The 22,724-nt window shown below is 39.3% G+C and overlaps 1 protein-coding gene across 1 annotated transcript in view; it reads right to left on the minus strand.

Moving 5' to 3' along the window:
- plekhg4 (pleckstrin homology domain containing, family G (with RhoGef domain) member 4) overlaps positions 1-22,724 on the minus strand; it is a 213,957-nt gene that overhangs the window by 46,168 nt on the left and 145,065 nt on the right. The window contains exons 12-13 of the mRNA XM_078210999.1: positions 22,169-22,291; positions 18,726-18,917 (exon numbers count right to left, since the gene is read on the minus strand). Of these exons, the coding sequence (XP_078067125.1) occupies positions 18,726-18,917; positions 22,169-22,291 (315 nt within the window). The remainder of the gene's footprint in view (positions 1-18,725; positions 18,918-22,168; positions 22,292-22,724) is intronic.

Genomic DNA, 22,724 nt, shown 5'->3' on the forward strand with positions numbered 1-22,724 from the left:
TTGTTTGACTCCATACCAAAAACATCTAATCTATTTCGTGAGGGTGGGCATGCTGTGATAATACAAGATGAGATGATCACCATGCAGTATATTTAAGGCATGGGCTGAGTTTTAAGTGTCCAATGGGCATTTATTAAGGGACCATTTAGGCACACAGTTTCATTGCTGGAAGTTCTGTATGAATAGTTCAGGGGCAGTGCAGGCATACCTAAAAATCAGTATCAATCTGGTGGAGTTACAACACAGGACTACTTCTGTGCCAAACAGTATAAGCAGCAAGTAATAGAGTTAAGTGATTCAACAACCAAAAGATCAGATTCAAGTTCTGGAGTCCTTCCACATTCAGTTGTGAATGGTGGTGTACAATAAAACAACTCACTGGAGGAGGTGGTTCCTCAATGATGGGGGAGTCCATTAAGAGAGGGCTGAAGTCTTTGCAGCCAGAAGTGCCAAGTAGATGATCCATCTCAGCCTCCTCCAGAGATCCCAAGCATCACAGATGCCAGCCTTCAGTCAATTCAATTCATGATATCAAGAAATAGCTCAAGGCCATTTATAAGGAAGGAGTATGATGGAATACTCTCCCCATGTGTGGATAATGCACCAACAACAACATTCAAGAAACTCAACACGATCCAGGGCAAAGCAGCCCACTTCTTTGACAACTCATCCACTACCTTCAACATCCAGTCCCTCCACCACCGATGCACATTGGCAGCAGTGCATACCATTCACAAGATACACTGCAAGATCTCACCATGGCTCCTTCAGCATCATGTTCTAAAGCCACAACCTCTGCCACTAGAAGGACAAGGACAGCAGATGCATGAGAACACCACCATCTGCAAGTTCCTATCCAAGCCACACACTATCCTTACTTGGAACTCAATCACCGCGCCCTCACTGTTGCCAAGTCAAAACCCTGGAACTACCTCCCTAACAGCACTATGGGCGTACCTACACCACATCAATTGCAGCAGTTCAAGAAGGCAGCTCGCCACCACTTTCTCAAGGGCAATAAATGCTGAATTAGCCACTGATGTCCACATCCTATTGATGAACTAAAAAAATGTAACAGACTAATAGGGGGAAAATCTCACTACTCTGAAATATGAAATAGATCTAGAAAACTTAATTTGGTCAGTCTCCATCCAAATTTTCGTGGGAAAAAGGATACAGCTCAAAATATTCATTATTTGGTTTTAAATTGATGCTCTCTCTCAGAAGCAAGTGCTGCTAGAAGAAGAATATGTCAGTTAATTGGAGCGGTGGGGCATGCTGTTCTTAGTTTCTACTCAAGGTTTATTGCAGGGGCATGTTGAGGAAGTTGCAATGAGGAGCTTAACCACAATAAAGCAAGTATGAAAATTCCTCAGTACAGCGAGTTGAAATGCTGTTACTCACTCTTTTCAACGTGATCAGCACTCTATGAAAATATTCGCAAAAAAACCAGCAAGAAGCATTACCATACCTGATAGTGATTGAGATGGCTTTGCTATTATGTCTCTTCTGTAACTTAATTACAGTGGTTTCTTATAAAAAAGAGTTTTGTCAGACGGTTCAGCTTTTTGGAGCAAAGCTAAAATCATGCAAGAGGGCAAGTTCCAAAACATCTTGTTGAAATATAACATATAAAGCATGAATGAACAAAATAATGAATTAGAATTACGTAATCAATTCACACTGCCCCACACTTTGATGACCATTACTGCAAGAAGGAAACATCAATGGAATTTTTGACTCAGTTCTCAGTTAGGAGTAACATTGCCTTCTTCTACCATGATTAGGGTTGCCAACTGTGATTAAATGTATTCTTGGAGATTTCATCACAAACCACACATTTTAGCCATTAGTCAGTCAACAGCCTATGCCAATTAGAAAGCAAAAATATTTATAACCGATTGGATGCCGGTTAGTAAACAGCCTTTTCACCCATTTTTAATATTTTTATATATGGTAAAGAAATATGTTCAAAGGAAATGACAAAAACAACAATTTCTTTTAACATCCATGATCTTTTCCCAGGGTTGCAGACAATACTGTCCTGGAGATTGATCTTTCCAGATCAGTACTGGAGGGTTAGCTACCCTATCAATCATCCATCATAACAGGTATACAGAAATAACCCTGAAACACATTTAACACATTGGAAGTCAAAGAAGACTGATAACATCATAGAATCCCTTCAGTGTGGAATGAGGCCATCCAGCCCATCGAGTCTGCACCAACCACAATCACACCCAGGTCCTACTCCCGCAACCCCGCATATTTACCCTGCTAATCCCCCTGACACTAGGGTCAACTTACCATGGCCAATCCACCTAACCAGCACATCTTTGGACTGTGGGAGGAAACTGGAGCACCTGAAGGAAACCCACACAGACACGGGGAGAAGGTGCAAACTCCACACAGACAGTGACCCAAGGCCGGAATTGAACCCGGGTCCCCGGTGCTGTGAGGCAGCAGTGCTAACCACTGTGTCACTGTGCTCAAAGCATAAAGTAAACATCCATTATTTATTGATAAAAGGAATAAAATTGTTGAACTCTATAATAAAAGCGAACATGTGATATAGAAACTCCATCTTTTCAAGCTATGACAGGCTTTTCCCCTTAGGCATGTGTTGTAGCTTTCTTTCACAAGCTGTAAAGAATGTGAACACATCCTAATAATCATTTCAAGAATACAAAGAGAAACCCATGAATTCAGCAGCTGTGAAGAGCCAAATCCAATCTGTTGTATTTTTGCTTATTGTTTTTGAACTGAAGTGCCAAGTGTGTCACCAAACACTTGCCCTAGATCTTTAGTCAAAGTCAAGTTTTAGATCCTTTTCCTTTCATTATAATTTACCTGAGGCTATCTTGGCAGTTCAAATTGAGAAAAGCTGAGCTCTTAAAAGATGAACAAAGTGAAAATGAATACAGCAAAATGAGTATTGATGCATCATTCCCTCAAGAGAAGTGCTCCTTCAACCTGTACAAAGATGGAAAGACGATTCGTATTTACCTTCTAAACCTTTTCTGTGCTAGTCAACTGTGCCAAAAGTAATGATTTGCTGAGTATTATATATTGCAAATAACCTTCCATTTGCAGGCTGCCACTCAATACTTTATCAGTTAATGATTTCACAAAATGCCATTCACTGTATTGAAATAATTTTATCAAACTGAATGAACTCAAATTCTGAAAGTGGGAGCTTGGCATTCTTACTTCCATTCAGCAGGTCATGGATTAAAACCTCAATCTGAGCCTTGAATGCATAATTTAGAATGACACTTTCCTGTTGGGTGAGGGTGTGCTGCATTGTCAGAGGCACCACCCTTCAAATGAGACATTAAACTGAGATCCCATCTGCCTGTTTAGGTAGTGGTAAAAGATTCAACAGCACCACGAGAAGATTTTCTATTCATTTATCACTCAACAAAAACCACAGCTAACCATTTATCATTCTGCTATTTGTAGGGCCACATTCTGCGTGAAATGCCAGCCATATTTCCCTCCACAGAAAGTGATAGTGCTTCAAAGGCAATCCATTGGCTATGAAGAGTTTCAAGACATCATAAAAAAAGTGAAAGGTGCCATATAAATGCAAGAATGTATATTGTTCTTATTTTAAGGTTTAATAATGCTCCTCTCTTTCAATATACCTCCAAACCTTTATTGGATTTTGGCATACTGGCTTGAAGAAAGATTCTCATTATTTGATTTCATTTTTCACTATATATGATTGCACAATTCATTTCAAGGTATAATCAATTTATTTTATTTTGTGTAGGCCCTCTACAAGTTGTATGGTTCATTTATTAAAAGCCTATGTACAAGGATAAAGTACAAGCTTTTAAAATAAAATATTGAACTATTTATTCAGTTGGACATAAATCAAAATTAATGAGCCTGATGCGGAGGAATAGCTAACAAACTGTAATTCAAATGTGATAAACATAATCACAGGAAACCAGATGCGAGATGGTGTTACTTTAAAATAAGTGCTAATTAAAGGATGCTTGAGTTTCAGTTCTTGGAAATTAAGTCAATCCTGAAACAGAATAACCTTGAATAAATTGCTCCAATATGCAAATGAAAGGCAGCTGGCAGTGCAGCAGATCAGGCACTATATACACAGGTTTTCCCATGAAATTCTCAGATGAGTTTCTGAAGCTTACTTATTCACCTGATTGAAGTAGGAAATGTCGATAAGACCAACCCTTCCCCCATCAATTTTTAAATAGGAACGTAAGCAGAGAACTGCAAAGTGTTTGATTTTCTTGGCAGATGGTACAGGAGGGGGAGGGAGCCTGACAAGGTGGGAGAAAATTACTGGGAAAAGAAACTACAGCAAAAGACTCCAAAAATACAATTAGTTAATAGTCTGCGAATCACAGTCTTTTAGGTTTTGATCATTGATCAAGGAGTTACAGGAAGAAGCAATGAAAGAAAAGATATGACATGTCTAAAGAAAAAGCGGATTTTTATACAAATATATTTACCATTATTTATGAAGATGATTTCTGGTCCATTCTAGTATTCAGAATAAAGATGAATTTGTCTACGCCAAAGATTGAAATGACAGACGGAGAAAGACCTGCAGTGAATGGCTTCAAAAGGCTGGTGACCCAGCAGTGCTCTGGACTCATGGTTCAGCCAGACAGCATGATAAGTGACATTTTAATTCTTAGAATGGAATGGGCCATGACAAAGAAAATAATGGATGACTTTTCTCCCCCTCCCTAATTCCATTTTAGCCCTAGTCACACTTACCATCATAATAAAATGGGTCTCTGACATCATCAAATTCTTCTGGAACAAAGATTCCCAGCTCCCAGGCTATACACATATGGAGCATACTAAATTTTTACAGCTTTAAACTGAAATTATGCCATGTCTATGGGGAATTTATAAGCTTAATATCTAACTATGAATGGTAAACATATTAATGGTTATATCTAAATTAAGCATGTTATGAGTGCAGTTGTTTTAGTGAAAAATCCACTTTTATCTTTCTGTATCAAAATAATCTCAAATGCAATTTGAGAGATTAGTTCACAAGATTATCATAGACGGTCATACTCAATAGCTCCCAATGTCAACAATATGTTAGCATTTGGAGATCATGAAAGTGCAGCTTTAAACACCATATGAAACACAATCAGATTTGAGAATCTGCACATGTAAAATACAAAAATTAAGCTGTCAGTGTAAAGCATTTTGAATTAGGAAGTCAAATAATACATCAAGCTAATACCACTGCAATGTTTTTAACATTCTACACTTCTCCTAAATTAGTTTTTAATTCCAAGTCTCTTTTATTTTTTGAATGATCAACTGCGGAGATGCTCAACTAGCTTAAGCAGGGGCCCCAAAGACAAACATTCATCCATAGGACAATGCAACACAGTCTGAATTTGAGGTCTATTTGAGGTTCGCAGCTCTAAGCAGCAGCAAACACAATATCTCCTGCCTATTCTCATCAACGCTACAATTTACCAAGAAGAAAACTTCCCTTCATTGTCAAAGGTAATTTGTAAAAAAAAGCGTTTTATGTTGCATCTTGAAAAATGGTGATTATGTACATCACTTATCTAGTGCTGGTACTTCAATCATGGGCCACTTACAAAATATCAAAAAATGGTAAGCTACATAGCAAGTGAATGTTCTACAGTTGAAGGACTACTGTGGAATATGCATTGTGCAATGGTGATCAATGGCTTTGCAGAACACCAACAGTAAACATAATAGCAATCCTATAAGTTACACAATTACATTTCCATTAAAGTAAACACAGCCTGTTGCATGACAACACAATCAAATATCAATAGTTACCTATACCATAATGCATCTGTAGAAAAGGTTTCAGGAAAGAACATGCTCCTACCTGCACAGATCTACGAACAGGTTGCAGATCTGGTTTCTGTGAGACTGCTTCTGCTGTGTTCTGTGCTATCATCCTGAACTCAGATAAACTGAGCCAATGGTGCCCTGCAAACGCTGCAGCATTCACAGGCAAATACTAGACTAAATACCAGATGGGCTTCCTCAGTAACTGAATGAAAAGGGATAGAGGAGGGGGAGGAAGGGCTTTCCGATCCCCACATTACAAAATTAGTGAACTGTGTAGCATGAAATAAAAACACGGCACTGGAATTTCAATTGCATGAAGCTCAGTGCAGTCAGAGTTTCTGCACATAACTCATTTAAAAAAAAACAAAAGTGAAAAATCTGAAAGTTCAGTGTTCTGCAACATATGATTCTTACTGTTCAATAATGTTGTTGCAGATAGATATATTAATCTTTAGAAGATTCTGGTCACAATCTGGTTGATTGGCTAACATTTGAGTCGTAAGCAGCGATTGTAATAGTTCACTTAGAGCTTTGTTGCTACTTCACAAAGTTGCAGTATAAAATGTGCAGAAACCCTATTATTGTTAGAACAGCAGCATTTCTTAATGCATACACTTCAGTAAAAACCCTTCTCCAAACTCATCCTTAAATACTAGAAAGTATGCCAGGATATTAAAAACACATGATTTAAGATTAATACCTTCATTATTAAGTATAACCTGAGCCTATTACTGGTCATGATGGATATATAAAAAATGGATTTGGAATAACACCACGCAACTATGTCATGGATCCATGCATTTCAACCACTGAATGCCACCTGCTATTCCCGGCCTTTGCATTCATGAAACTGTAGCTGTATTGATGAGTTAATCAATAGTCAAAGGCTCAGCTTACTTGTCAGTTACTTGTTCAGGGTGACACAAATTTAACAGATGCATGTAAAGATAGCACGACCCTTGGCCTAGCTGGCAAATACAGAGCCCTGGTGCATACATTCTCAGATAACATACATAATTAGTAGGGCTGACCTTCCTCTCCTAACGCTACCCTAGGACAATGTGGGAACAGTGCAAATGAAATGAGCAATCTCAATGCCAGAACTTTCTGTTGGGTCTTGTGAAAACTTGGCACACTACTGGCAATACTTGAGGAAAATAAAAACTCTGGGCATTTTATTGTAATTTCAAGCCATGGACTGATCAAGTTGTGATATTAAATTATCTTCCAGTTTCCTTTCTCAAAATTTTCTTGGTCTAGGCCAATTGTCTATTTCTGACAGTGCTTCCTGACCAATGTTAGTCATTGCAGTTTTGTCTTACACAACAGGGGAAACAAAAGAGTTTAATTTTTTTTTCTGTGGGTGCACGGATGTGTGAAGCAGTGAATTTTAAGTGGGTTGTAGATAAATTTCAGAGTCTTGAAATCTATTTGAGCTAGTCAGAACTTGAAATTTTCATTTCTGTGGCCCACGTTCTGTAATCTGAACGTGAGATCTCAATAGCATGGCAGGGATGGCAGCAGCAGCTAAAGCAGGAATCTTGGCATATCTGCAATCAGCCTGAAGAGGGTAGGACCATGATAGATATGAAAAAGAGAATATATTGAAGAATAATGGTGCGAGAATAGAAATAAGGTACTCATGGAATACTTGTACAGTTGGGTGAGTAGCTTAGGAGACGGAAGAGTTTCTTTAGTGATTGGCTGTCAGGAACACATGCATTTATTTCCTTACCTGTTTCAAATAAGCCATGTGGCAAGAAGGTAGACTGACAGTATTGAACACAGCTTCTGTCACAAAGTTTAACAAAATAATATAATTCTGTATTTAATATTGAAGCAGCAAAGATATTTGCTATTTAAGACAACAAAAATAAAGGCCTATCCTGACAATGCCATGTGGCTACTGTATCTGCTTTAGTGTCAGCTGTGGCTCAGCCAGTAGCAAGTATCCCAAGTTCAGGTCCTACTCCAGGTTTTGAGCAGAACAATCAAGGTTGACACTTCAGTGCTGTAGTGAGGGAGCGCTGCATTGTAAGAGGCACCATCTTTTGGATGAGATGCTAATTCAAAGCCCCATCTACCTGCTCATTACAGGTAGATGTAAAGGTCCCATGGTACCATTTCAAAGGTGAGCAGGGGAGTTATACCTGGTCAATATTTACTCATTCATCAACATAATAGAAGCAGAGTATCCGGTCATTTCTTTGGTGTTTACTAGAGTTTGCTGTGTGCATATTGGCTGCTGCGTTTCCTATATTAAAAATGTGACTACACGGAGAAGTATATGTGCTTTAATGTGCTTTGAAATGCCTGGTGGTTGAGAAAGACACTATATAATGTCAAGTCTTTTTTTTATAAACTATGTCCTGTGATGTACATAGGATTCAGCTGGGTGAAGCTTGCTTTGTATGCAGTCAGGAAGCGCAGAAATACAAAGCAACCATCCCTGCTCCTATGATAGTCTCCACTCTGACCTACCGTTACCCTGCATCAAAAGAGGCTGAGGATTGTTGCAGCAGCCCAGAGTTGACAAGCTGCTTAAGAGTGATCATTTTCCATCTGCAGCCTGTCAACCCAATGTTATTGAGTCCAGACTCTCAAAATGGAGCACCCAGCGCATTATATGGCCAGCCGACTGAAACAACAGTAGCAATATCTACCTTTAAAAATAGCTCAGGAATCAATAGTGCCAAGTGTAAATGTGCATAGCTTTCTCTTTATCTACACATTTCATTATTAGAGAAAAGCTGGTGCCAAGCCTTCCGACATTCATTTGTATGCAATATACTATTGCACCATCTACAATAATAAACATCAGAAAGCCATAATAAAATTTCAGGGACAACATGAGACTGAGGACTCAGTGCACCCATTTTTCTGAGAGCATTTCGAGTAAGACCAGAAATTTTACCCAATATGAAACCAAAGGTTTTCAGGAAGTCCCAAAACAAATAAAGCTCCTGCAGGAGAGTTTGAATATGAAATTACTTTAGATTTTCGCTTGCAATCACATCCTTTTCAGACCATCAAGATAAAGATAGTGATTTAGCCTCTTTCTAAAAATCATTCATGGGTTGTGGGCATTTCTGGCAATACAGCATTTATTGCCTATCCCAAATTGCCCTCACGGAGATGGTAGTGAGCCATTTCCTTGACATGGGGGTGAGCGTTTTCCTCAAACGGCGGGAGTTCATGTGGTGTAGGTGTGCCTGCAGAGCTTTTAATGAGGGAGTCCCAGGACTCTGACCTAGCAACAGGGAAGGAACAGCAATATATTTCTACGTCAGGATGGTGTGCAATTTGGAAAGGAACTTCCAGGTAATGGCATTGCCATGTGTCTGCTGTCCTTATCCCTTTCAAGTGGTAAGAAGCATAGGTTTGCAACATGCTGCCAAATAAACCTTGCCCAATTGCTGTAGTGCATGTTGTAGATGGTATACACTGCAGTCATGTTGGAGGGAATGCCAATCTAGCAGGTTGTTTTGTCCTGGATGGTTTTGGGCTTTTTAAGTATTGTTGGAACTGCACCCTTCCATGCAAGTAGAAAGTATTCCATCTTATTCCTGACTTGCGTTTGTAGATTGTGTAAAGGGCTTTGGAGAGTCAGGGGTGAATCACACAGCGCAGAATACCCAGCCTCTGACTTACACTTACAACCATAGAATTTATGTAGCTGATCCAAATTTCTGGTCAATGGTGAACTCCACAGATTTGATGGTGAGGGGAAGATCACTGCCTGCACTCATGTAGAGCAAATGTTACTTGCTACTTATCAGCCCAAGCGCTTAGGTATTGGTCATAGGTTTTGCTGCATATGGACAGGGACTCATTTTCTCAAGAAATGCAGATAGAACTGAACACTGTGCAATTATAAGTGAACTTCCCCAGTTCTGACATGATGGAAGGTCTTTGTTGAAGCAGCTGGAAATAGTTGGACACAAGACAATCAATGTATTAATGCCTGCAGTGATGTTTTGCTTATCTTTCAAAGGAAATCCATTGTCATCCCTTGTAGTTTCCAACATAGTGCTTCCCAAACTTGTTCCCAGTGTGATTCTATTTTAATGCCTCAGGCTTCAATTGCCGAGGGAGGTTGATCTTCAGTTGGCAAGTATGGGGATCTTCAGTTGATAGCGGAGAAACTTCAGTTGCAGAGGGGGATGGGAGCTTCAGTTGTTGCGAGGTGCTTTAGGGGATGGGAGTTGGGAGGACAGGAGCTGAGCAATGACTGAGTTGATGAAAATACAGGCTTTTAACAAAAATAAAACCTAAATGTCTAACTTTTCGTCAGCTATTTTGCAGCTGCAATTGAGCCTTAGAGAGCAGTCCATTAGGCTACACCCATTGAATAGAAAAAAAGCACGAGTGGTAGGGGTTGAGACTCAAACAATGCTCCCTTGTTCCCCAGGGAAAATCCTGCCATGTAACTAATCAACTTGGTTAACTTTTTCAATGTGGTTACTCAGTTGATAGATGAAAGTGGTGTTGCATGTATTAGATTTTTGGACTTTCAGAATGGCTTTTTGAAAAGATGATGATAGAATACGACAATAGTTAGAATCCTGCGGAACCGGAGGGCAGCTACTGTGTTGGCTTAGGAATTAGCTGTTTAAGACAGCAGATCTGTCATTATTGGTAGCCGCTCCCAATGGAGACTGGTTCCAAACGCAATCCTACAGGGTTCAGTGTTTGGGTCATTGCCCTTCACAATTTGTATCAATGATTTCTGTGTTGGAGATATTGGGCACATGTTCATGGATGGTATGAGGGTCTGTGCTTGTGTTAGAATCCTTGTGGAAAATAATACAATCTGATCTCAACGCAATAGGGAATAACACAATAGGGAATGCACCCACAAATAGTTTTAAATGTTTATAAATGCAGCATAATATGAGTGGGTAGGACATAATGTTAAGCAAGCATGTGTCATGCTAGCTCTGAACGGAAGCCTGTTGAGGGGGAAGGAAAAGTGGGTTCATAGTCCAACAGTTTCCAAAAGTCAATGGTCAGTGGTGAGAGGCTATCCAAAACACAATTAATCTCGGGGTTTATAGCTCAGACAAAGGGAGCAGCAGAATGGATAGTTAAAATAACGGGCAACTTAACCATTTCTTTAGTGTATACTGCAAAGGGGTGGGTAGAAAAAAAATAATCATTTACAATCAAAGTAATTCCCTTGAGTTAAAGTTGCTGCACATGCTGCAATCATAATGATGCACTACATTAAATGCTAAGTGGGTTGTTTTCTCCTCATTGAGGTGCACTGGCAGTAATTGATACAATTTTCCACTTTGGGCACCTAGTAGAAGCATCTGGTCTGCCAACTCAGATTTAGCACAGCCACTTGAAGAACAAAGCTCACTTTACTCCCCAACAGTGTGCCTTTATCTTATCCTCACAAGAGCACTAGTTTTCCTATTGCTCACTCCAGCCATCTTTGTAAGCTCCCTGAGCAACATTGGCAACTTAGTGCTGAAATGTGGATAGTTTTACTTTGAGTTCATACCCACAGGGAACTGGTTCAAGTCTGGCCAAATTCATTCTACATAGAAATGTTACATCCAACAAAGGACAGTTTCCCTGAATGCTTCAGCTGCATTCAATATCAAGTCTCATGAAAAAGAACCAACTTCTAAAGCATCATGATACTCTGCTTGCCAATGGTTTAACAAATATAGTCAACTCAATTTAGACCACTGTGAAGAGTTGGCCATATTCATGCATTGAATGAGCAAAACAGTTTCTATTCCAACATCTCTAATTCAATTGTATCTAAGATCCATGTAATTTAATATTTATCACGCAAGAAAAAGCACTGCAAGTTCCATTCTATTGCTAGATTCATGGACACAGGCACACTTACTACAACACTGGTTCAGAACTGGCAAACTGTTACCCCTTAAAACTAAAGCCAAGTCATTCTGAATTATTTTGATAATAGCTCTTGACAATGAATAATTTAAGCTCTCAAAGGTCAAAATATTTAATCTACCATTCCTATTTTAAACAGAGTTATGGAAAGACAAAAAGATTAGAAGTAACTTACCATTATGTTACTCAAATAGGCTCCTTGGCACATGTTAAAAAGATACTTTGGCAACTAGTCACATGCCCAATTGAATTATCCCGTGCTACCTTACTTTTATTGAGAATTCAGCAACAGGTTTTTATTTTCCAAGGTACAATATTAAGTATAGACAAATGTTATATAATTGTCTAAACTACACTAAAATTATAACAGATGAAAAAGGAACCTTGGTGAAATATGTATTAAAGAAATGGCTCGTAATTTTGCAGCATGTTCAAAATATTTGACCAGGAAGAAGCCTCTCTTACTAAGGCTGCATAGATGGTTACAAATCAGTTTGTTAAATGTGGCAGAGTAAAAAATTAGTTTACAATAAATTATTCTCCACAGTGAGGGAAGCTGTGGTCAAAATCCACTTCTCCTTGCTCCAATTGCTCCACCCACCAACCCACACAAACAGCAAAGCTCTGGTTAGCATCTCTATTTGTGGAAATAAAACAGGACAGTGTCCCCAACTCAAGATGTTTTCCAAAATCTATTATTGACAATATCCTGTCAACCAAACATTTTGATGGTAGCCCCATTTAAAATAAAACAAAAAATAAAAGAAGCACCTTTTAAAAAAATCGTCCTTTGTACCATACATACAGGAGAGTAATTTAGAATGCAATAAATGTACTGAATGAAATTGCGTACTTTAGTGTTAAACTATTGTCTCAAGTTGCATAAATAATCGATAGTCTGCTAGAATGCTGAGATTCAAGTCTTTGGTCATTATTACATAGACTAAAGCTGACCTCAACAAAATGAGTTGTTATTACTAACTGCAACTTAAAATGTATTTCATTCTAATGTTAAATTGGTTTTAAATAGTAGAAGAGTTTCATCTATCTAAAACATTATTACTTTGTAATTTTGCAAAGTAAAGTTTTAATTTCTTGTCTGTTATGAAAATTTATGATAAAATAATTAAAACAAAAGACACTCACCAAGAACCCACTGAATAGAATTGGTCCAAAAGGTCAGTGTTTCTGAAATAAGGCAAGTTCAACTATTGTATAAAAATGTCATCTAAATACTAGATTCATTTCTATAGCGCAGAAATGTCTGAACAAAAATGCAACTGAAGGTGGATTTTACATGCATGTAGTGCATGTGAATACTGTAGTAGTGCCATTAAAGCCATGATTTAGTACAGATGTTTTGGCTACAATGATAGACAATTGTGGATGATTACTCTATACAGGGCATGGGGCGCAGTAGGCCTCTGCACAGGTGTCGCTAGCCAAGTCCGAAGCTCTCTGCTCGCTCCCAGCCCAGCAACACAGCGACCCCATTCTTCCATTCTGCGATCACTTCTTCAACTGCTAGAGATGCAGCAACGGAGCCGGGGAATGCAGGAGAGGCGAGGAGCCCCCCTATTCCCCCTCCCACTAACACACACCTAGAACCAATGCAGTAGTGACCACAGACACTGCTGCTTGACAAGTCCTGAGGCTGCAGCACTTCCACTTCAAAGAACTTCCAGCATATGCCCCACCTGCAACGGTGTTTCCTGCTGCCTGCACTAGGACCCAGATGCAGCCCTAAGGCCCGAAGTCAGCGCTCAGACCCGGGTCTGTGCTGAGAGTTCGAGGTTGGACTCCATGATCAACAAAACCCCCCACACACACTCGCAGGCCCCCCCCGACCCGAAAAGCAACGTGTCCGCCACGAAACAGCCCCTTCTGAGCAGCACGGAGCAGTTTGAATGCAGAGACTTACCTCCTCGCTCACCCTCACTGATCAAGTGCCAGAATCCAACTTTTAAAGAGGTATTTCCCAGACCGATCCGACTGCGGCGAACAAAGTCGTAAAGGCAAGTGAGCTGGGACGATCGGGAGCAAAGCTAGCTAATGACATTGTGATGAATGCAAAAACATGTGAATTGTTTCACTCGTTTTGGGCATGAAAAAGGGCGCCATTCCCACTAGCTGCTTTACGCCCGACTTAATGACATTTTCTTGCCGAAAAACGGGAGGAACGAGGTAGTAAAATCCCGCCCACTCGTTGTTTGCAAGTTCAATGCAACAAATGTAAACAAACCAAGAAGCTACATTCTGCAATTTAAAAATGATCTTATTTCAATAGTTGCTGTATGTGTTAGATGAGGCAATACAGTTTAACTTGCCTGTTAATTTGTGTTTAATTTACATTAGTTCTAATTCATATTAAAGTAAAGGCTACATCTGCTGCCAACGCTGTACATGTGAAGTTGTATGCTAATGACAGGCCTGGGTTAACGGCCACCATATTTATAATGGGCAATGCGCAGCGACCTACAAACCACTTGCATTCCTGGGATAATGAGACAGGGTTCAGAAACACTCACCAACATGACTGCTGTAAAATATCATACAAGGATATGTTAGTTTCCTGTCTGCAAATCTTTCTCTAGCTCTGCCACTCCGAGTTCCAGGTTAAGGCTCCAGCAGTGACGTCTTTGGATTTCTGTGCTTTTGCAGATGGGTATTGGCAACCACGTTGCAATGTCAAGACACAGTGTAAAGTAAAAGTTACAAAATGTGGAATCTTGTTGGTAATTTCTAGATTTGGGGATCATTCAATAAATTTGGTTATGTTGGTTTATGATTCCTCCAAGAAGATTGCAACAGAGGCAGCAGCAAAACATTTTAAAAATTTTTGTTCTTGAGATGTGAGCATGGAAAAGATGGAAAATGTTCAGGCAAGACACTCTAGACCATTCTTGCGCATCATCTTGTGTGGCTGTTTACAAATTTAGGCAGTACCCTGGGAGCAGGCCGCCCTCTCGACAATACAATAATGGGCAAACAAGGAACAAAGAGGACAAGTGAACAACAAATGGGAAGAATTAGGAAATAACTTTTCAGTATTAATAAATAACACTTAATTTTTGGGGTTAGTGATGGATCACATACTTGCAAAATGAGTCTATGCTTCAAGAGATAAGATCTACTATTTCCTTTTTAGCTTATATTGTCCTTCATTTTTATTTTTAGCATGTGGCAAAAGAGCACTTAAAAATTCATAAGATGATTGGGCAGACTCAGCACAGATTTATGAAATGGAAAATGTGCTTCAGATATGATCATTTTTCTTGAGGTTGTAACTAGTCGGGTAGATAAGGGAGAATAAGTGGCATAGCGCAACTGGATTTTCAAATAAGATTCAATAAGTTGCCATGCAAGAGGTTTTGATATAAAATCAGGGCTCATGGAATTAGGGGAAATATATTACCATGGATTAAGGACAGAATAATGGACAGGAAACAAAGATTATAAATAAAGGAAACACTTCCAGATGGCCAGTAGGTACCACAAGGATCTGTGCTTGGATCCCATCAGCTATTTACAATCTATATTAATGACTTAGATGATGGGATGAAGTGTAATACTGTATATCCAAAGTTGCTGACAATACAATTAATAGGGAAAGAAAGCTGAGAGATGGGACGCAAAGAGGCTACAAGAGGATACAAGCAGGTCGTGAGAGTGGGTAAGATGATGGCAGATGGAATAATGTGCAGCGAGGAGAAGTTATTCTGCTTGGAACAAAAGGTTAGAAATGCAGAATATATTTTAAATGCTGGGGAATCTTGGTATTCAAAAAAACATGGTGGCCCCTCACACAAAGTCAACATGCAGGTACAGCTAGCAGTTAGGTAAGTAAATGTTACATAAGCCTTTATTGCAATAGGATTTAAGTTCAAGAGTAAATGAATCTTACTGCATTTATGCAGGGCTACCTGTGTACAGGTTTAGTCTTTCCTTAAGAGGGTATTCTTGCCTTAGAGCAGGTGCAACAAAGGTTCCTTAGTTGCAACCCAGGACGAGGGGTTGTCTTAAGAGGATAGACTAGGCCCATATTCCCAAGAGTTCAGAAGATTGAGGGGTGAGAGGTGTTCAAGGAAGTAGGAGCTCCTGGGTTCCAAGGTAAAATGGGCACATTCGATTCAAAATTGCATGACAGGCAGGAAGCAGAGAGTGATGGTAGAGGGATGTTCCTGTGGACTGGAAGTCTGTTTCTAGTGGGGTTTCTGCAGGGCTCTATGCTGCGGCCCTTGCTATTTGTGGTGTTCCTTAACGATTTGGACTTAAATGCAGGTGGTATGATCAAGAGGTTTGCGAATGACACAGAAATTGGTAGGGTGTTAAATAATGAGAAGGATAGCCACACGACTGCAGGAGGAAATCAATGGATTGGTCAGGTGGACAAAGCAGTGGCAAATGGAATTCAACCCGGAAAAGAGTGAGGTAATGCACTTGGGGAGGGCCAACAAGGAAAGTACTGAAGATCAGAGGGTCCTTTGAGTTCATATCTACAGATTCCTGAAGATGGCAGGGTATATAGATAAGAAGGCATATGGGATACATGCCTTTATTAGCTAAGACATAGAAGAGCAGAGAGGTCATGCCGGAACTGTATAAAACATTGGTTAAGCTACAACTGGAGTACTGCATGCTGTTCTGGTCACCACATTATAGGAAGGATGTGATTGCGATTGCACTGGATAAGGTGCAGAGGAGATTTACCAGGATACTGCCTGGGCTGGAGGGTCTGAGCTATGAGGAAAGATTGGAAAGGCTGGGATTGTCTTCCTTGGAGCAGCAAAGGTTGAGAGGGACCCAATAGAGGTGCATAAGATTATGAGGGCAATAGATAGGATGCATAGGAAAGCACGTTTTCCATTAGTAGAGAGGTCAATAACCAGGGAGCACAGCTTTAAGGTTAAGAGGTAGAAAGCCAAGAGGGAAGTTATGGGGTAACTTTTTAATTCAGAGGGTGGTGGGAGTCTGGAACTCATTACTTGAAAGGGTGGTTAAGTCGGAAGCTCTTGAAAGATTTAAGAAATATTTAGTTATTCACTTGAACTGCTGTAACCTCCGGGGCTATGGGCCAAGTGTCGGAAAATGGGATTAGAGTAGTCTTTGTTGATTGGCATGGATGCAATAGGCCGAATAGCCTCCTGTGCTGTAAATGTCTATGAATTTTATTGAAATACACAAAATTCTTAAGGGAATTGAAATGGTACATGCTATAAGGATATTTTCCCTGCATTGGGAGTACAGAACTAGTGAGTTACAGTCTCAGAATAAAGGGTCAGCTACTTTTTTTTATTCATTCAAGGGGTGTGGGCTTTGCTGGTTAGGCCAGCATTCATTGCCCATCCCTATGAGATGTAGATATACCCAGAGTGCTGTTAGAGGAAGTTCCAGTATATTGACCCAGGAACAGTGATATATTTCCAAGTCAGGATGGTGAGTAGCTTGGAGGGGTACACACGACTGCAACTGTGTGTCAATGGTGGAGGGAGTTAATATTTGTGGAAGTGATGCAAACCAAGCTGACTGCTTTGCCCTGAATGGTGTCAAACCGCTTGAGATTTATTGGAGCTGCACCCATTGAGGCAAGCAGAGTATTCCATCACACTCCTGACATGTGCTTTGTAGATTTTGGACAGGCTTTGGGGAGTTAGGAGGTGAGTTACTCGCTGCAGGATTCCTAGCCTCTGACCTGCTCTTGTAGCCACAGTATTTGTAGGGCTGGTACAGTTCAGTCTCTGGTCAATGGCAACCTCCAGGATGTTGATAGTGGGGCATTCAGTGATGGGAATGCCAATGAATGTCAAAGGGCGATGGTTAGATTCGCTCCTGTTGGAGATGATCATTGCCTGGCACATGTGTGGCATGAATGTTACTTTTTAGGAACGAGACGAAGGAAACTTTCCTCACAAGAAGAGTTGAGCATCTTGGGATCTCTTCTCCAAAGAGATGTGGACATGCATTTGTTGAGTGTCTTCAATAGACATCAGTAGATTTTTGGACATGAAGGGAATCAAAGAATAGTTGGACACTGACGAAAGGTGGGGTGAAGGTAGAAATTTAGCCATGAGTTTAGTGAATGGCAGAACAAGGTAAGATGCTCTTTTCTCCGATTTCTAATACTCTAATTTAGTATTTGCCAGATGCAAGATGTGGAGATTCCACCTTCCATCAACATTGGCAACTTTGCTTTGGAGGTTATCGCCAAATTCACATATCTTGGATCAACAATTACCAGCAACTGTCCCTTAATGCCAAAATCAGCACCAAGATTGCCAAGACGACAGCTGTCATGTCAATTTGAGGTTCAGTGTGTATCAACAGCAAACTAACCAAAATACAAAGCTCCATGTGTACCAGACTTGGGTTCTCACACCCTCCTGTATAGTATCAAAGCACAGACAACTTATGCAAGCCAAGCAAAGCAGAACAGTTTCCACCTCGATTGCCATTGATGAACATTAGGTAGCTCCTGACAAGACAGAGCCAAATATGGAAGTAATAAAAAACAAAATCGCTATACTGTTCATCCACATCTGCATTACATGGATATTTTTTGAAGTCAATTGGGATCAGATTTGATACATGGGAAGTCCTGGCTGCTGACCCAAGTGCCAGGAGACAAGTAGTCAGGAATGGAGTGGAGTGGAAAAAGCAAAGGACAAAAGAAGAGATGTTGGAAGACAGAGCCCACCACAAGGAAAAAATATCACTCTACCTCAGGCCAACGCTATTAGCTATTCCAGATGTGGAAGGGACTGCCACACATAAATTAGCCTCTACAGCCAAAACAAGTCATGTTCAATATAAATGTGACATACATCCTGGGCACAGTTCACTATCTCCAGAGACTGACACATGCCAATAATTTAGTATTTGTAGTGGAAAATATACAAGCATCAAATAATTTGTTAATGCCACAGTAAGTGATGATCAGCTCAGATCATCTCTTCAATTGTCATTATCTGTAATGACTTTAAAATAAATTAACTATTTAATATCCTTTCACTCACCCGGTCAAAGAATTCATACAATTTTAAAGTCCTGTTAATCTTCAGTCTGCATTCATCCAGGTCCTTTATAAATTCATCAAACTGTTTCTTGTATGCCTGCAGCCTTCCTTCAAAAACATGCAATGCTGGTGACTTGAAGTCACGCCAGTTTTCCAAGTTCTTCAAAATCTCCCTGCCTTTCTTGCAATGCTCCTATAATGAAAGAAGATACCTCATCAAAAGTTAAAAAAAACTATTGTGCAATCAAAAAATGCAATACTGTTCTTGAGAGACATATATCTTGTCTTTCAAAAGAAAAACAGCTAATTTAATTACCTAGCAGCTGTCATTTCTATGCATCTTAGCTTACAGGGGTAGGTGGGATCAGGATATTGAATTTGATGATCAGCCATGATCAAAATTAATGGCGGAGCAGGTTCAAAGGGCCAAATGGCCTACTCCTGCTTCTATTTTCTACGTTTCTACATTAATGCACTACATGAAAGATATAACAACATTTTATTTTTCACCAATAAAATGTTTTCTGGGTAATTGCCAGTGTTAAATGTGGTGTTACAATATTGATGAGATGTATTTTACTTTATTGTAAATCTGAAGCATAACTTCCTAGCAATGTAATTGCAGCTCTATGCAAAATGCCACCGAAGCACGAGTGAAGAATACAGTTGGAAAAAATAAGTTCATAAGCTTTGAATGCGTTAATGTTGAAAAGGAACTAAAGATTTAATAAAAATACCTATTTTAAGGATTTTCAACATAGAATGCATTATTTCTCTGAAATTGTATAATTTTTTTTAAAGATTACTATGGCATTCCATAAAGACTGCTCAGCTGTTTCAAATTCCAATTTCAAAATATTGCTCCAGGTTTTGTTAGAAAGCAGTGAAAAGAAGTTTAAAAATTGTCAAGTAGATTTTTAAACAATTGTGTTATGGACATCAATTACTTCAAGTTTGAACCACTTAAGTTAAACCATAAATTTTAAATTTAGGAACTTATACAACAACTTTGATTATTACTTCTATTTAATTCTAATTGGTCTTCATTGTTCCATAGATTGAAAACATAACAGCAAAATAATGAAAAAATTGTGTAGAGGGAGCACTTTCAATACAAATATATACATTTTCAGGGGTTGGTTTAAAACTGCCCAGTGGGTAAAATTCTACATTTGAAGTTATTTTCCATCTTCTTGTAAAACCCTAACATTTAGGTTCAGAAAGTCACTACGGTAGACAATAACTGTGATTAATTCTGAATTATACAATGACTGATACTTGTAAATCAAGGTCCCAGAATAGAAAGGACTCTGGCCTCCATATATTGAATATAGCTGGTCAGCTGAGAGATTTATGATCAGTGCTCTGATCCAACCACGTCACTCCTCCCTATTTTGCAATTATGTCGCAATGTCTCATTCTTCGAAATTAATCTGATTAAATCTTTTGAATTAAAGCATTGCTTTACTCTCAGATTTCTGAGCAACCTCCTTATCATGTGTATTTCTAGCAAATGATGAGGCAGTTCTTTTGAAAAGGATGCTGAATATATTAGCAGCAATAATAATGATCAGAAGTGTGAATTAACAGAGAAATTTGTCATTTACACAGCCTTGCCAAAAGAGCAAATCATTGCCCAAGCTGTCTAAAGATGATTAACAGCAATATCCTTAAGCACCAAACAAGGAGGGATAGCAATAGCAATTAAAATATATTTACAAATTGGTCAATTGCATCCTCTGAATGTGGGGTGAAGGAATCGAGGGAAAATAGCCAATTAGATGGCAAAAATAACAAATCAATGTAGGATCAGTTCTAAATTGGACTGTCACCCTCAATCCTATGCAACAACACAGAGACTTTGTTCTGCTCATCAGGTAGACAGCAAAAGGAAATAAACACTTCCTCAAGGAATGTATCAAACAATGAGTATTGCTGAAAAAAAACATGTTGAAGCTTTTCATCTTGCGCTCATCAGGACACTTTGCAAGAATAGCAATATAAGGGGAAAGCAACAACTTATACAGAATGAAAAGACAACCCTGATTCATTGGTAAGAAAACTGATTGGTAGAAGCATCACTATGGAAAATGCACCAGTTGATGGTGACTGACAGGTAACTGCCAAATATTGTTTCAAATTTAAACCAGGCAGCTTGATCCTGATTGGTCAAGGCCTTGCCCTGATGAATGAATCAGTGAATGGCTGTCACTTATTTTGTTTAGCTGAAACACGCGGAATGTGTGCAGATGTTCTTTCTGTCTGCAAAGAGGGTCTTGTGTATCAATATATGCATCTTCCAGTACATGCAAATGCACCACACTGCAAGCCTAACTGACAATCTTAATTTGGTTGTCAGTGTAATTCTTAGCAAACTGAGGATTATTGAGAAAATGTTGTTTAATCATGGAATCATATCTGATGTTGGACACCATGTTTTGAGTTTTGCAAGCACAGACTGGTTGGGTACAGTCTGTACCTTGCCCTTTGAGAACAGTGGCTGGGACATGCTGTTTGATATGATCTACCAGTCTTTGGGATGTACGGCCTACATACCTAGCATTACACTGGCACTGAAATTCATATACCATGTTATTCTTTGCTCGATAGACAGAACACCCTTTTGTTTGAAGGCAGCACCCTGTTAGTGGTGAATACACTCGTGTTCTTACTGCATAGTAGCAGCAAGAAACAGCTAGCTTCACATATTGCTCAAATCTTTGAGGAACCCTAGCCTTCAGGGTAATCTGAAGTAGACTCCGCACTTTTCAAGGCCAAAAGTGATTTCCTTAAGCCCGTTCATGAGTTTGTGTGATATACAGCGCAAAATGATCTAATCAGGGTAGTCATTTTCCCATAGGACTCTCTGATGCACCCTATTTCATCAAGTTTGCATGCTGAGCAAATGGCTTGGGCCCTATTTACAAGGTCGCTGATAAGACCAATCTTATAGCATATGGAACTGTAAGAATCCCAAAGCATATATTGATCTGTGAAAGTAGGCTACCTCAAGTCTATTACATATATATGAATACAAAAGGACCCTGTTCTTTGCAGACAAAAAGAACATGTACATACATTGTGTCTATTTCAGCTAAACAAAATAGGTGATAGCCATTTGTTGGCTCATTCTATAGGGCAGTGTGTTTATCAGAGTCAAGCTGCCCAGTTTAAATTTCAATGTTTGCCAGTTAACTGTCATTTACCCTCAACTGGTGCATCCTCTATGGCAATGCTTCTGCCAAACAGAGTCCACTTGCCAACCAGTCAGCCTCCTCTTCTCATTCAATATAAAATTGTTGTTCCCCTGATATTGGTATTTTTGCAACTTTCCTGATGAGTACGCAACCAAAGGCTTGGACAAAATGGCTTTTTTCAGCAAACTCAAATATGATCGAAGTCCATTGTCAATTAACTTAGTCAAGCAAAGCAATTTATACGTACATACGCAACATTGCAAAAGCTGTGGAACTCTCCCTGTGTGCTTTGCAATGCCTCCAGTGAATCCTCCAATTCATTACTTCTCTCCAGTTGCTTCTCTCCAACCTGCTCTATCCAGCTACTCACCTGAAAAGGACCATATTATGCAATATCACAAAGGAAGCTGTATATAAGCCAGACTTGTATTTCAAACAAACTTATGCATATTCAATAAGCATAGTATGTAAATATGGCAATAAAAATATGGTAACTATGAAAAAATGACAAAATATGGCATTGGAATCTAGTCCTTCACTTTTTCAACAGATCAAAGCTCAAGTAAAAACAACTTAAATTTATCACAGGGAACATTTATATCTTATGATAATTTAAAAATGAAAGGTTTTCAGTTGATACAGTAATTTTAAGCTCTTAGATGTAGATAGTTTGCTTTGTAAGTGTAGTATAAGGCAATAAAAATGCTGTATGTTTGGAGTTGGGGACTGATCTAGAGAGTAATCACTTGGGCTTTACAACCAGAATGGAGGCACCAACAGGTGGTTTTACATGGTTATGCAAT

Source organism: Mustelus asterias, chromosome 4, assembly GCF_964213995.1.
Source record: "Mustelus asterias chromosome 4, sMusAst1.hap1.1, whole genome shotgun sequence".
In the NCBI taxonomy this organism is placed as follows: Eukaryota; Metazoa; Chordata; class Chondrichthyes; order Carcharhiniformes; family Triakidae; genus Mustelus; species Mustelus asterias.